The following is a 13,627-nucleotide window of genomic DNA, read 5'->3' on the forward strand; positions in this document are numbered from 1 at the left end:
ACATGATCAAAATGTGGTCGGTTTGTCAAGGTGGGGGGATGACGAGCAAATTTTTAAACTATGACTTTCTCCATGCTTTAAATTTCAACAAAAACCTTATGCCGATGAGCATCCACGCATATTATTTGGGTAAGAAACATAGAAATAGAATTCCCGGCTATCGGCTCATTGCACTAGTCTTACTTCAATACGCCAATATTATTAATTTCCGTGAACGGTCTCTCCATCCTCCGGCAGACGGCTGTGGATTATGAACAAGAGCGTCTCGAATCAAGACTATCAGCAAGGAAACACGTACGCAAAATAGAAAGCGAAGCTTTACATGGCCGCCCTCTAGAGATGAAATTTAACCATGTAAAAAACACATCCGACGATACTTTTCCCGAACTCCTAAAATCCCCATGGCCTGATTTCAGTGTAACTGTAAGTGAAATTGTGTAAGTCTTGGAACCTTTAGTTTTCCTGAATGGAGACAATTTTGATGAAGAGTGTACTAATTAATATAAATAATTAATGGTTTGCCTAAGGGAAGTTTGGCTTGAGAGCTTTCAATGTGAAAGCCGACTACGCTTCATGTTTCGAAGTTCTTATGTTGAGCGCAAATCAAAAACCCGCGCAAGCCTGAATTTCGTGTGCTAGTTTTGAACTTGTGTTGAGTTGTATACAGGCAAGTTTTAATCTTGCGTGCGCAAAATCTTTAACTTTGCGCTCAATATCACCATTTTGTTTATTAAAATAAAATAAATTAACTTTTATTTTAACCTTCCACTCCAAATTCCACACCGAATTACTCCAGGGTCCACACCCACGTCGGCCGTCGGGTTACGTTATCGCAACTAGAAATTAATCTAATCGGAAAAGTTTCCGTATGGCGCCACCACTTTTTCATTCGATATGAAATAATATAGTATTTAATTTACCTCAATGAGATATCCCTTTCTGTAAATATGAGTGAAAAAGTGGTGGCGCCATACGGAAAGTTATCCATCTAATCGTTAGGCTAAAGTAAAGTAAATTGTTTGCTTGTTATATTTATATTATAAAAAATATGTAATTGTAAATGTAATGTAAGTTGTACTGCTTCAGTGCTGGGCTGGTAGAGTAAGAGTAGTACTACTACTACTTTTTAGTTAAGTTACGATCGATATTCGATAACGTAAAACGATAACGTTTTAACAGCCCTACTTCTAGAAACTATAAAAAAGGCTCCCCGCTCATGGGTATAGTTTCTACTAAGTACAATGTAGTTTGACACTATGGTTTGACATCACGACAGGGCCATGACATGATACATGGAGGTAGAAAACGTTTATAAGGACAACTTTTCGTATGGCGCCACCACTTTTTCACTAATTTTACAAAAAGGGATCTCTCTAGCGACTGATGATATTGATAATGACAAATTAAAAGAAAAAGAAGTACAGTGCCCCAGTTACTGGGTCTACCTGTGAACAACAGCAAATTTTGTCGAAAAAGTTTATTTCTCGATACACATTCCTGTATAAAATGTATTCATAATGACGATGTTATTTGGAGAACATAGAACTGATTGTAAATTGCTTATTAACCGAAAGGACCCATGAACTGGTATAATAATTAATGGGTTGACGTCATCTCAAAGGCTAAATGACAACACAACACACAAGAACAGGTAAAATAGGTGTAACAGAAGCTGTCAAGTTGAAATACATGATTTAAGACAGATAGAGAGGGGCAAAAAAAAAGACCTTAAACAAGGGGTAAACAATGATTAGATGTAATGATAGTTTTATTGATTCTGATGTTATTTTCATGTTTCAGCTCTGGGATTCCTCTCTTGAAAGTATCCTCATGTACCAGCTCCCTGCAGTTCTATCCTGGACTCTCTAAAAGAGGTTTTATCATCAAAGCCTTTGTATGCACCAGAAAGAAACCCACACCTTCCCTCATCACCAGATCCGATCAGAGTGCGGCAATGTACCCTGGACTAGAACAGCGATGAGACGTCCAATTTTGGCCGGTGATTTTGATCAGCGAGGGCCGTACGTGGACAGTATGGAACGACCGAATTACAACCAGAGTTCTATTGAGTATCAAGAAATGCAACAACACGCTAGCAATGTGGAATCTAACAATGCAGGTCAAGCCAATGCAACACACAGACGCAGGTCAGTCTGTACTGCCCAACTAAAGTTAACCCATCATAGTTGAATTGTAGTTAGATCGGCCCAACTGCAGTTGGATCGGCCCAGCTGTAGTTAGATCGACCCAACTGTAATTGGGTCGGCCCAACTGTAGTTGGATCAACCCAACTGCAGTTGGATTGGCCCAGATGTAATTGGACTGGCCCAGCTGTAGTTGGACCATCCCAACTGTAGTTCAAATCGGCCCAAGTAATGGTTGAATCTGACCCCAATTTGGGTCCATTGTGTAAGGCAGATATGACATTATTGAAACTTTTTTGCTTAGCAAATGAAATTGCTAGGTATTATTCTGTGCTTAACAGCTTTTTGAAATTGGGCCCTCGTCTTTGAATACACCCTGATTAATATAAAATCATCACCACTGCCTCTCGCCTATAGAACGGTCTTCAAGGGGTCAATTTCACAAAGAGTTAGGATAAGTCCTACCTTAGGCCTAGTCCTAAGGGATATTAAAAACGTATGGCTAGTCCTAAGTTAGGACGAGTTTAGTCGTCCTAACTCGAGATAAAGGCTAGTCTTAAAGGCAGTGGACACTAATGGTAATTGTCAAAGACCAGCCTTCACAGTTGGTGTATCTCAACATATGCATAAAATAACAAACCTGTGAAAATTTGAGCTCAATCGGTCATCGAAGTTGCGAGATAATAATGAAAGAAAAAAACACTCTTGTCACACGAAGTTGTGTGCGTTTAGATGCTTGATTTCGAGACCTCAAGTTCTAAATCTGAGGTCTCAAAATCAAATTCGTGGAAAATTACTTCTTTCTCGAAAACTATGGCACTTCAAAGGGAGACGTCTCTCATGTTGTATACCATCAACCTCTCCCCATTACTGGTCTCCAAGAAAGGTTTTATGCTAATAATTATTTTGAGTAATTACCAATAGTGTCCACTGCCTTTAACTCTATGTGAAATCCACCCCTGTTTCCATTAAAATTGCTCAGACTGTTCTGTCCTTCAATAAAGGGTGTTTAGACTTTTCTGTTTTCAAATCTGTAGCTGGTTGTCACCATCCCTTTGGTCTTTTTTTCTCCCTTAAAAGCGCCTTGCATCCTTCGGTATTTTGTCGCTATATAAATCCATTATATTATTATTGTTATATCTTAGGCCAAATGCGAGCCCAAAAGGACAACTTAAGAACAGGTCCCCGTCTCGATTGGTCCTTCTCTGTCAGCTGATCTACAGCTTAGTGTCTTATATCATTGCAACATTCTGGGGGTTATGTACACCGTGGATACTGGTACTTGTGTTGTGCTACTGTATGTACGACTCAACACTGGTATTGCTGTTGGTGCTAGCTGCTTTGCTTGGTGAGTCTCTATCGTCCACTCTTGTTTTGTATATTCAATTCAGTTCACATTCATTCCAATACTTTCCATAAAAAATTGAACTCAATTGGTCGCCGAAGTTGCGAGATAATAATGGATGAAAAAACACCCTTGTCACACGAAGTTGTGTGCTTTCAGATGCTGATTTTGAGACCTCAAAATCTAATTCAAATATTTTAGTGGAAAATTACTTCTTTCTCGATAACTACATTAATTCTGAGGGAGCCGTTTCACACAATGTTTTATGTTATCCACAGATCTATACTTTTAACAAGTCAGTTTTAATGCTAACAACTATTTTGAGTAATTACCAAACCTGTCCAGTGCCTTTAAAACCCAACTTACATTTGAATTTTCAGGACTTGCCTACAATGTACAGGATGACCTTCTGTATTTTCCTGACGAGCCGATAACATCTCGTTACTACGTTGCCTCGGCTGCTTCAACTGGCCTACCTCATGAGAACCTCTACATTCAGACCTCAGATAGAATCAAAATCCATGCTGTACTCTTCAAGCAAAAGGAACCACTGTTCAGCAGAGCACCGACGGTTTTATTCTTTCACGGAAATGCTGGGAATATTGCGCATCGGTAAGTCCTTAACATGGGTGTTGTGTTAAAGCCATTATACACTTTCGGAACAGAAAACAAACAAAAAGTTTACAAATTGACAAATAACTTACAGGGTTTACAGAAGGTAAAGGTAAAAGACTTCTCTTGAAATATTATTCCATGAAATGCTTTACTTTATGAGAAAACATTGAAACAATTATCAATGCTCGACAACGAGAATTACCGATTGATAGTAAACACATGTCATGACACGGCGAAACGTGCGGAAACAAGGGTGGGTTTTCTCGTTATTTTCTCCCGACTCCGATGACTGATTGAGCCTAAATTTTCACAGGTTTGTTATTTTATATATAAGTTGTGATACACGACAAAGTGTGGGCCTTTGGACAATACTGTTAACCAAAAGTGTCCAATGGCGTTAATGCTCCTCAGAACATTTTCAGTATGTACGATTCACTTAATTCAGAGACTCACGGAAGATGATTTGTTGTTAGACTATTTATTTATACAGCTTTTCATACAGTAGTGCACCGCACCCGCAGGTGCCCAAGATAAGATTAGAACATTTACTTTTCCCATCCCACTTGCAGGGTTGCAGCTAGACCAATTTTAGTGGTGGGCAATAAATAACATTTTCGGGAAGTCTACCGAGGGCAAGGGGATCAACAAAAATTATTCATGTTATGGGCCATTATGGCTGGAGTGGGGCCAGGTTGCCAAACTGTTTGTGTTATGGGGCCATGCAATTAGCTGATGGCCTTTTTTGATTGTGTTCTTTCTCTGTGACATGCGATACTCTTCATCGTTAGCTGTGTCTCAGATCAATGCAAAGTGGACAATATTTGAAATCTGTGCTGGGCAGCAAAGTGTATTTTACTAAGAGTGCTGGGCAAAAATTGTGAGTTCAGGGCAGGCCCGCCCAGCAGCGCCCACCGTGGCGACAATGCTGGCCACTTGTATTTCCCCTCAAATCATTAAGGTCACCCCGAGGCTGTGGGTTAAAGTTCGACATGACTAGTAATGACATTACGATGGGTTTCTTGTAGAGACTGTTCTACTCTACCGTAATTTCCTGCAGAATATCTGACTTCCAAAGGTCAACAGAAAATTACTAGGGCTGAAAATGTAAATTTAGTCAATTTCTCTAATTATTTGTTTTCGTAATTTTTTTGTAGGTTTTTCAATGCGCATGGGTTGTATCACATGACCGGGTGTAATATTCTATTTTTAGAATACAGAGGATACGGAAGGAGTGAGGGACGCGTTAGTGAAGCAGGTGAGTTTTAGCCTAGATCTTTACCTCATACAAACCCATTTGTACCCAGATTAATGCCTTGTAAATCGCCCTGTGTACCTCATACAAACCCATTTGTACCCAGATTCATGCCCTGTAAATCGCCCCCTGTGTACTTCATACAAACCCATTTGTACCCAGATTAATGCCCTGTAAATCGCCCTGTGTACCTCATACAAACCCATTTGTACCCAGATTCATGCCATGTAAATCGCCCCCTGTGTACCTCATACAAACCCATTTGTACCCAGATTAATGCCCTGTAAATCGCCCTGTGTACCTCATACAAACCCATTTGTACCCAGATTAATGCCCTGTAAATCGCCCTGTGTACCTCATACAAACCCATTTGTACCCAGATTAATGCCCTGTAAATCGCCCTGTGTACCTCATACAAACCCATTTGTACCCAGATTCATGCCCTGTAAATCGCCCTGTGTACCTCATACAAACCCCTTTGTACCCAGATTAATGACCCGTAAATCGCCCCCTGTGTACCTCATACAAACCCATTGGTACCCAGATTAATGCCTTGTAAAGCTCTGTGTACCTCATACAAACCCATTTGTACCCAGATTTACGCCCTGTGAAACATAAACCATTGCTGCACTAACCCTTTTCAAATCTTCCCTGTTTGTATGTTTGCACTGAAGTAATATTATGTCAATTACCCTGTCTAAATCTACTCTGAGAATCAAGAAGTTTAGAAGGCTGAAAATTCTTCACTGTTACCCTTACCTACCCCTTCTCTTCTTAAAAGAACCTCATATAGACTGGTGACCTGTACCAACAAAAAGAGTGACCTTGTACGCTCAATGGCATTTCCTGGTGGACTAGACACTGCATGGGTCATATGGGAAATTTGACATTTTGTGTGGTAATTTTTCCTACTTAAGTCAATTTCCGATTAAATGCAATCTACTTTTAACCGCCAGGTAGTCTGCAGCTTTTTGACCCCTTGACCAGGTGTTCAACTTTCAAGCACACCCCTGCATTTGACCCCTACCTTCTACGTCATTTTGCATCTCTGATTCTTCTTATCTCTTACGACCACAGGTCTCTACCTCGATGCACAAGCAGGTCTCGACTATCTTCACAAACGAGGCGACATCGACAAGCGACGCATTGTTGTCTTCGGTCGGTCACTAGGGGGCGCTGTAGCCATTCATGTAGCATCTCAATCCTGCAATAAGGGACGGATAGCTGGTGTGATTGTAGAGAATACGTTTACGAGTATTCCTGATATGGGATCTGTGCTCTTCAAGATGGAGTTTTTAAGATGGATTCCTCTATTTATTGTTAAAAATAAAGTAAGTTGGCGACATTCAAGTTCAATTATTTGTGGTTGGTTCTCTTGCTAATTTTCTTGAGCAAGACACTTTAACATAACTGTTAAAATCTTCAACAATGTATACAACTATATGATTACAAAGTGAGTAGGGTAGATGGCCTTATTTTTTGATCCAAACCGAACCTTCTCCAGAGGCATAAGCAAGTGCAAACAAATACATATCCATTTATACAAAAAAGAGGAGCAAAGGATTAAGGGAAAGAAGGGATCCAGAAAAGTGGTAAAATTATAGCCTTTCAAAGTTTCTATTTTAGAAATAATTGGTGGCTAAGAACCAATAGGAGTAAAGTGGTGAGGACAAAGGATGCTCAGTATGAAAGGGTGGATTACTGGACCATAACAAAATAATGGGTCATAAAACCTGCACAAAAATGTCAAGTTTTTACAATAATAATAATAATAATAATAATAATAATAATAATAATAATAATAGACCGTTTTTATATAGTGCTTTTCACGCCCAAGGGGTGTCTCAAAGCGCTTCCGGCATTATTACCCCCTGGTCACTGGGCCTTAAATCATTCCTTAAACCATCTCAGTTCCCTGGGGAGTATACAGCCTGTGCGCAATATATGTGCTACTCGGCTAAACCAATCACAAGAACCATCTCTGTCCTCACAGGTACCCATTTACCCCTGGGTGGAGAGAAGCAATTATAGTTAGGTGTCTTGGTAAGGGACACAAGTGTCACGACCTGGATCCGAACCCACACTCTGCTGAACAGAAGCATCAGAGCTTGAGTTCAGTGCTCTTATCCACTCGGCCACGACACCCCATGTAAGGAGAAAAAGTAAAGGTATATAATTATACAAACTTTGTTTTTATCTCTCTACAGTATTTTTCTATCAACAAGACAAAGCATATACGCTCATCATCTCTCTTCATCTCAGGCATTGATGATGAGTTAGTACCAGCAAGAATGATGAGTGATTTATTCCGCGTAAGTCATCCTCCAAATTTTAAAACCAGGGCCCATTTTTCATAGAGCTGCTTAGCGGCCGATTTTGTGCTCACTGTGCGATTTCCATTTCATAGTGCTGCTAACCGTTAGCATATCAAAAGGCATGAAAATGCAAGAAAATAAATGACGTCACAACGCAAATCCATGGCAAACACGCAATATTACCGCCTAATTTTTCTGCTAATCCTCGAAATACGCTTGCATCTTAGCAAATGTTTCTGCAAATGTTACCGTTAAGCAACGCCATAAAATTGGGCCCTGTTCCTCAGACCTGGGTACATTGTCATGGCTTTGCTTACTATAAGCAAAGAATCGGCCGATTCAGAAGCAGGGAATGCCATGAAAAAATGACTAGAGCAGGATTTGAACCAATGACCTCCGGATTAATGTGACGGCTCTCTACCATCTGAGCTATCCATCGGTTGTTCAAATCTGGCTCTAGTAAAAAAATTTTTGTTCAGTCCCAAATCATGTAAAAATTTACCCAATCTGGGGTCGATTTCACAAAGAGTTAGGACTAGTCCTAACTTAAGACTAGTCCTAAGAGATATCAAAAACGTACAGCTAGTCCTAAGTTAGGACTAGTAACTCATCCTAACTCGAGATAAGACTAGTCTTAACTCTTTGTGAAATCCACCCCTGTTTCAATTGTGGTTTAATATTTGGTACCCTTATTATTGTTTAATACAGAATACTGTACCCTACCTTTTACTTTGCATATTTTTTGTATGGTACAGAAATGCGGCACAAGACACAAGCAGCTGATTCGGTTTGAGGGCGGTACACACAACGAGACGTGGCGTTGCAATGGCTACTTCACTGTCATCCGAGAATTCCTCACAAAGGTACAGAGAGTAGCTTGATTATGAAGTTTCCATTTGCAAACTTGATTTTTAAAAATTAAGTTTGGAGCTATGACTTCATTACTCACAAGTTACCACTTAAATTTGAGACAGTTGCTATGTCAATTGGTTGGTGGCAAGCTTTTGAATAGCAACCTCCAGACGAGCAAATCCTGATCATACACAGTCGTTGGGTTTTCATTGCCTCCTCCGTAACTATGCAAAAGCTTGCCCTAAATCATCTAACATAGCAACATTAGTCTGAGAAATTTAAATTTAAAGGAACATTACAGAATTGGTTTTTGCTAACAACACAGTTGCTGGCAGTGTAAACACTTCATGTAATTCACCATTATAAACTGAAAAACCTGTAGAAGGTAGAGATCGATTGGCCATCTGGGTCACGAGAGAATAGTGAAAAACCGATCACAAATTTTGGATTGCATTGATGCCAAAATAAAAATGTATAAAACGCTCACTGAGCGATAAATTCCAAACGCGAAGTTAGATTATTAATTGCTCATCAAATATGACATTTCAGACAGAAATATTTCAAGGAATGTTTTCAACTATCATCCTCCATAGACCATGTAAGTTTTATGTAAATCTGTGATCTTCACGATTTTTGTTTCTTACCAATTCTGTAACATTCTTGTAGGATGAACTTTTGAGTTTTTGAGGCATCGCGGTTACACAATGTGTATAAAATATATACTTTGCTGTGTAGATTTGGGAACTGGGTCTTGTAACAAGAAAATGAAAAACAGGATTGGAGTGAAAATATTTGTCTTTTTTTTCCCTCAGGTAACATATCGAGAAACGGATCCTATCACAGTCTTACCTTCTGGTGCTCATTGTGTTCAGGACATCAATGCAACCTCCTCAAGACATCCTGTAGAAACAGTATGATAAAATTGTCTCTTCAAGTTTAGAGGGACAACATTAATTTACATAATTACATGCTTGACACTTGTTAATCTCTTTAGTAAAATTTAACCTCTTAAAGGCTCTGGACACTATTGGTAATTACTCAAAATAACCGTTAGCATAAAAACTTACTTGGTAACAAGCAATGTCGAGTTGTTGATAATGCAGTGTATACAAATTTTTAGAAACGGATCCCTCTGAAGTAACATAGTTTTAAAAAAAAGGTAATTTCTCACTCAATAATAAAAGACTTCAGGCCTGAATAAAGCACAAGAAGTTGTTTGTGCAACTTCGATGACCTATTGAGCAAAATTTTTCGCAGGGTTGTTAATTTATGCATATGTTGGGATACACTGAGAATACTGGTCTTTGATAATTGCCAAACGTGTCCAGTGCCTTGAAACAAAACAAAAGTGATTTGTTTTGTAAAGCAATTTGGCTTAAAGCTAATTTCAGTTTCCAAGACAAAACTTTTTTTCACTTATTTTCATTAAGACACTTCTTGGTGTAATTTTGGAGCTCTGTAATATTTGTTTAATTTAAAGGAACGTTACAGAATTGGTAAGAAAAAAATTGTGAAGATCACAGATTTACGTCAAACTTACATGGTCTAATGATGATGGTAGTAGATGGTATTCTCTCCCTTGAAATATTTCTGTCTGAAATGTCATATTTGATGAAAAAAAATAAATCTAACTTCGCGTTTGGAGTTTATCGCTCAGTGATCGTTTCATTCGTTTCTTTTTTTGCGTCGATGCAATGCAAAATTTGTAATCGTTTTTTTCACTATTCTCTCGTGACCGATTGATCTCAAACTTCTACAGATTTGTCAGTTGATGTATATGGTGGATTACATGAAGTGCTTACACTGCCAGCAACTGTTTTGTTAGCAAAAAACAATTCTGTAATGTTCCTTTAAGCTTCTTTTTCTGTAAAGTATAAGTTTTAAGATGCTGTCTCTATAAATAAGGTCCCAAAAATTGTCATGATAGAAAGCAATGAGATTAGAAAAGCAATTATTGTTATTATAATTTGTTTTCCTCTAAAGAAATAAAGTTACTAGTGCCAGGCCTGGAATTTTAACTTTGAGAGGGCAAGGCTGCTTTCGTTTTGCAAAGGGCACTTCCATTGGGAAATCTCAAAGTCATGAGGGTGCACCGAGGCTAATACCAGGGGGGGGGGGGGCGGGCAACAGAGGCCCTGTGTAGTTCAAGGCATGAACTGCATGATTTGAGTTGTGGATGAAATACAACAGTTATTTACTTTTGTCCAATCTATGGTTTTGATATTGAATGACTCACTGTACTAGTTGTTTTTGGATACATAGACAAATAGACTATACTAGTTTGATCCAAATAAATTTTGGTTTCAGACATGCAAAGTTTAACATAACATTTACATTAGGTTCGGCTCATGACAAGATCACCGTCTGAAACCAAGGCGCTCCAGAGTCGTTTCGAACTCATGCAAGTGTTGGATTCAACTCTATAGTTTTTAGAGTGTAGTTTATTTAAATTAATAGTTTATTAAAAGTAATTTATCTATTACATTTGCTTATTAGTCAAAGTTATGAACCGAATCATTGCAAACTAGCAAGACTTATTATTAGCTCATATTTTGACTCTTTTTTTCTCCCCAGGAAGTAATGCAAAATAAAGTTATTATTATGCAGATTTTTATATAAAAAGTACAGTACTTTCTTCCAATGATAGGTAGGCCCCTTCTGGTTTAGTCGTCACTCTTAAAATTAACGAATGGTAATAAAAAACCTACTTGGCTAGAAGTACAGCAGCTTTGAATAGTATTTTTGAATCAGTTTATATCCCCAAACATTTTAATCTGAGAAACGTTACTTATCAGCAGCACACTCGTAAAAAGTGGGACCTATTTCAGCCTCTGTGAAAAACCTCAACGCATTGGGGTTTTGTTTAGAAAAACATAAGAAAGTTCACACATTACACTGGGTTAGCAGATTGGTTTGTTCTCAGAGTTTGTTTCCAATTACGGATTATTCTTCCTGCATTATGGACATGACCCACCTCCGTGCTACTCATTGGCCTCTAAAAAACTACCATCTTTTTAAATAATTTGTTTACATTGTTGTATATAATATCTACATTTCTATAGGATTCAAACAATTGAATGGTTAAAGAAAAAACAAAGGATTACTTTGCTTTTAAGGGCTACAAACATCTTGTAATAAATTAATTTACAAAATTGTGATGATAGTTTTGATTTTGGCATTTTTGTGTAATAATGGACATTATTGGTAACTTACTCAAAATAATTGTTAGCAAACAAACTTACTTGGTTACGAGCAATGGAGAGCTGTTTATATATAGTATGACAAACATTGCGAGAAACGGCTCCCTTGAAGTGAAGTAGTTTTTGAGAAAGAGGTAATTTCTTAAATTAATATTAAGTCTTTGAAAGCATCTGAAAGCACAAAAAAAAAATGCAACAGTTAAGGGTGTCTTTTCTTTCATTATTCTCTTGCAACTTTGATGACCAATTGTGTCAAAGTTTCACAGATTAATTGTTATTTTATGCATATGTTGGGATAAGTGAGAATACTGGTCTTTGACACTTACCACGCAGTGCGTGCTTTTACAATAATTTGAAGGGGAGAAAAAAACGCAGTGCGTGCTTTTACAATAATTTGAAGGGGAGACAAAAATGTGTCCGGTGCCTTTTAGGTACGGAAATTAAACTGTATTTTATCAAAAGAGGGCGCTATATAAGCTGCTCTTGATCAATGTTGTGAAACTGACACGAACTGTTGTGCATGCAGGAGCATATGCTTCGAGTCCCTGCACTGTGCTTTTTAGCATGGATATCATTGGGATGAAAGTGTTCAGTCACGTAGAAAGGAATCATGGACGAAAGAAGATTATGGCTGCTGAAGGGGCCGAGGTAGTCAAATAAAAATGATCTCATCAACATTTTCTATTATGTCAAAATTTGCGTTGGGGATAAAGAATATAATCATAATCTTGGTTTTACCCATGTATACACCGATGTGTGTTTGCACCGTGTTCCTAGTACTTTCCCAAGTAGGCTGTGAATAAAAACATCGGTCAATCTGCGCGATCAACCGATCGCGCTGCGCTATCGACCGATCGCGTTGCGCTATTGAAATATCTATTGGTCGCGCAACAATCGGTCGATGACCTGACCTTAAAAATCATTATAGGATTATATTTTTTACAAATTCGGGAAATTTATGGGGGATTTATAATTATCTACATTAAATATTTATTCGCGGCTTTGACAGAGGCCCCTACACACCGACCACCCATATATAGCCAATCAATTTTATCTGTCGACCGCCGTCACAAAGTGGTGATCAAAAAAGATTGGGAGCAAACAAACAACCAGATTATAACAAAAACTAATTGAACGTGATTAGTGGTCTTGTGATGTTCAATCTATTTTGCTAAAGATTTTTGATGGAGGCATATATATATTTATAAAACTGTCACTGAACAAGTAAACAGCTTTTTTCTTTGCATATGTGCATAAGAAAGAACATAATTATGTGTAACAATGGGAGTTACGGGAATCGTAGAAACTAACAGAGAAAAACCGTCACCGACTTTTACTTTAAAAAGTATTTGTGTTGATTTGTAAAACACAGACTCTTATTTAAAAATATATGATTTGTATTCGTCTTGTATTTCACGTTATGAGTCCATTTCAGTTATTTTCCAGCTTGACTTCGTGTTTTTATCAATTTAGCTCCATATTTGGGGAACATTTTTATTAAAACTTGTACATTTTACTGTTTAGAAATGTACACTACACAAACACCGACTTGTTCAATTTCCGACACCTGTTGTGATCATATTACGCATTCGAAATAACCAAACATTGGTCTCGCTGAAAGGTGTTGTTTTGATCATAATTATTGTATGGTCCTGATTTTAGGGAGAAAAAAAACACAACATTCTTTTTTTAATAAAAATTTAAAGTGACGTCAGTTTCAAAGAACTGTTTCCACCCACTTCACACAATCCAAAACACACCTACCCCATTCTATTCGGATTACTTCGCTAATTAACCTACTGTATTTTCAAAAACTATTTTCTAAGAATAATTATTGTCACCCTATTCGGGCCCCTTTCGCATAGCGCAATGCCATGTCATTCAACGAGTGCACAACACACTCG

The 13,627-nt window shown here is 38.0% G+C and overlaps 1 protein-coding gene across 3 annotated transcripts; it reads left to right on the forward strand.

The window, feature by feature from the left end:
• The first annotated feature begins 22 nt into the window (after positions 1 to 22).
• On the forward strand, positions 23 to 9,713 carry LOC117300696 (protein ABHD13-like). 3 transcript variants are annotated; one of them, XM_033784436.1, is made up of 9 exons: positions 23 to 129; positions 1,801 to 2,147; positions 3,290 to 3,492; positions 3,870 to 4,101; positions 5,259 to 5,359; positions 6,434 to 6,687; positions 7,564 to 7,668; positions 8,427 to 8,534; positions 9,336 to 9,713. In XM_033784436.1, the coding sequence occupies exons 2-9, from the start codon at positions 1,897 to 1,899 to the stop codon at positions 9,438 to 9,440; spliced, it is 1,359 nt and encodes a 452-aa protein (XP_033640327.1). In that variant the 5' UTR covers positions 23 to 129; positions 1,801 to 1,896; the 3' UTR covers positions 9,441 to 9,713. The 3 variants fall into 3 exon arrangements, with proteins under 3 accessions (XP_033640327.1, XP_033640325.1, XP_033640326.1); XM_033784434.1 differs by lacking the exon at positions 23 to 129 and adding an exon at positions 142 to 437; XM_033784435.1 differs by lacking the exon at positions 23 to 129 and adding an exon at positions 142 to 423.
• Positions 9,714 to 13,627: the final 3,914 nt, after the last annotated feature.

The sequence above is a fragment of the Asterias rubens genome, chromosome 16, assembly GCF_902459465.1.
Source record: "Asterias rubens chromosome 16, eAstRub1.3, whole genome shotgun sequence".
Taxonomy (NCBI): Eukaryota; Metazoa; Echinodermata; class Asteroidea; order Forcipulatida; family Asteriidae; genus Asterias; species Asterias rubens.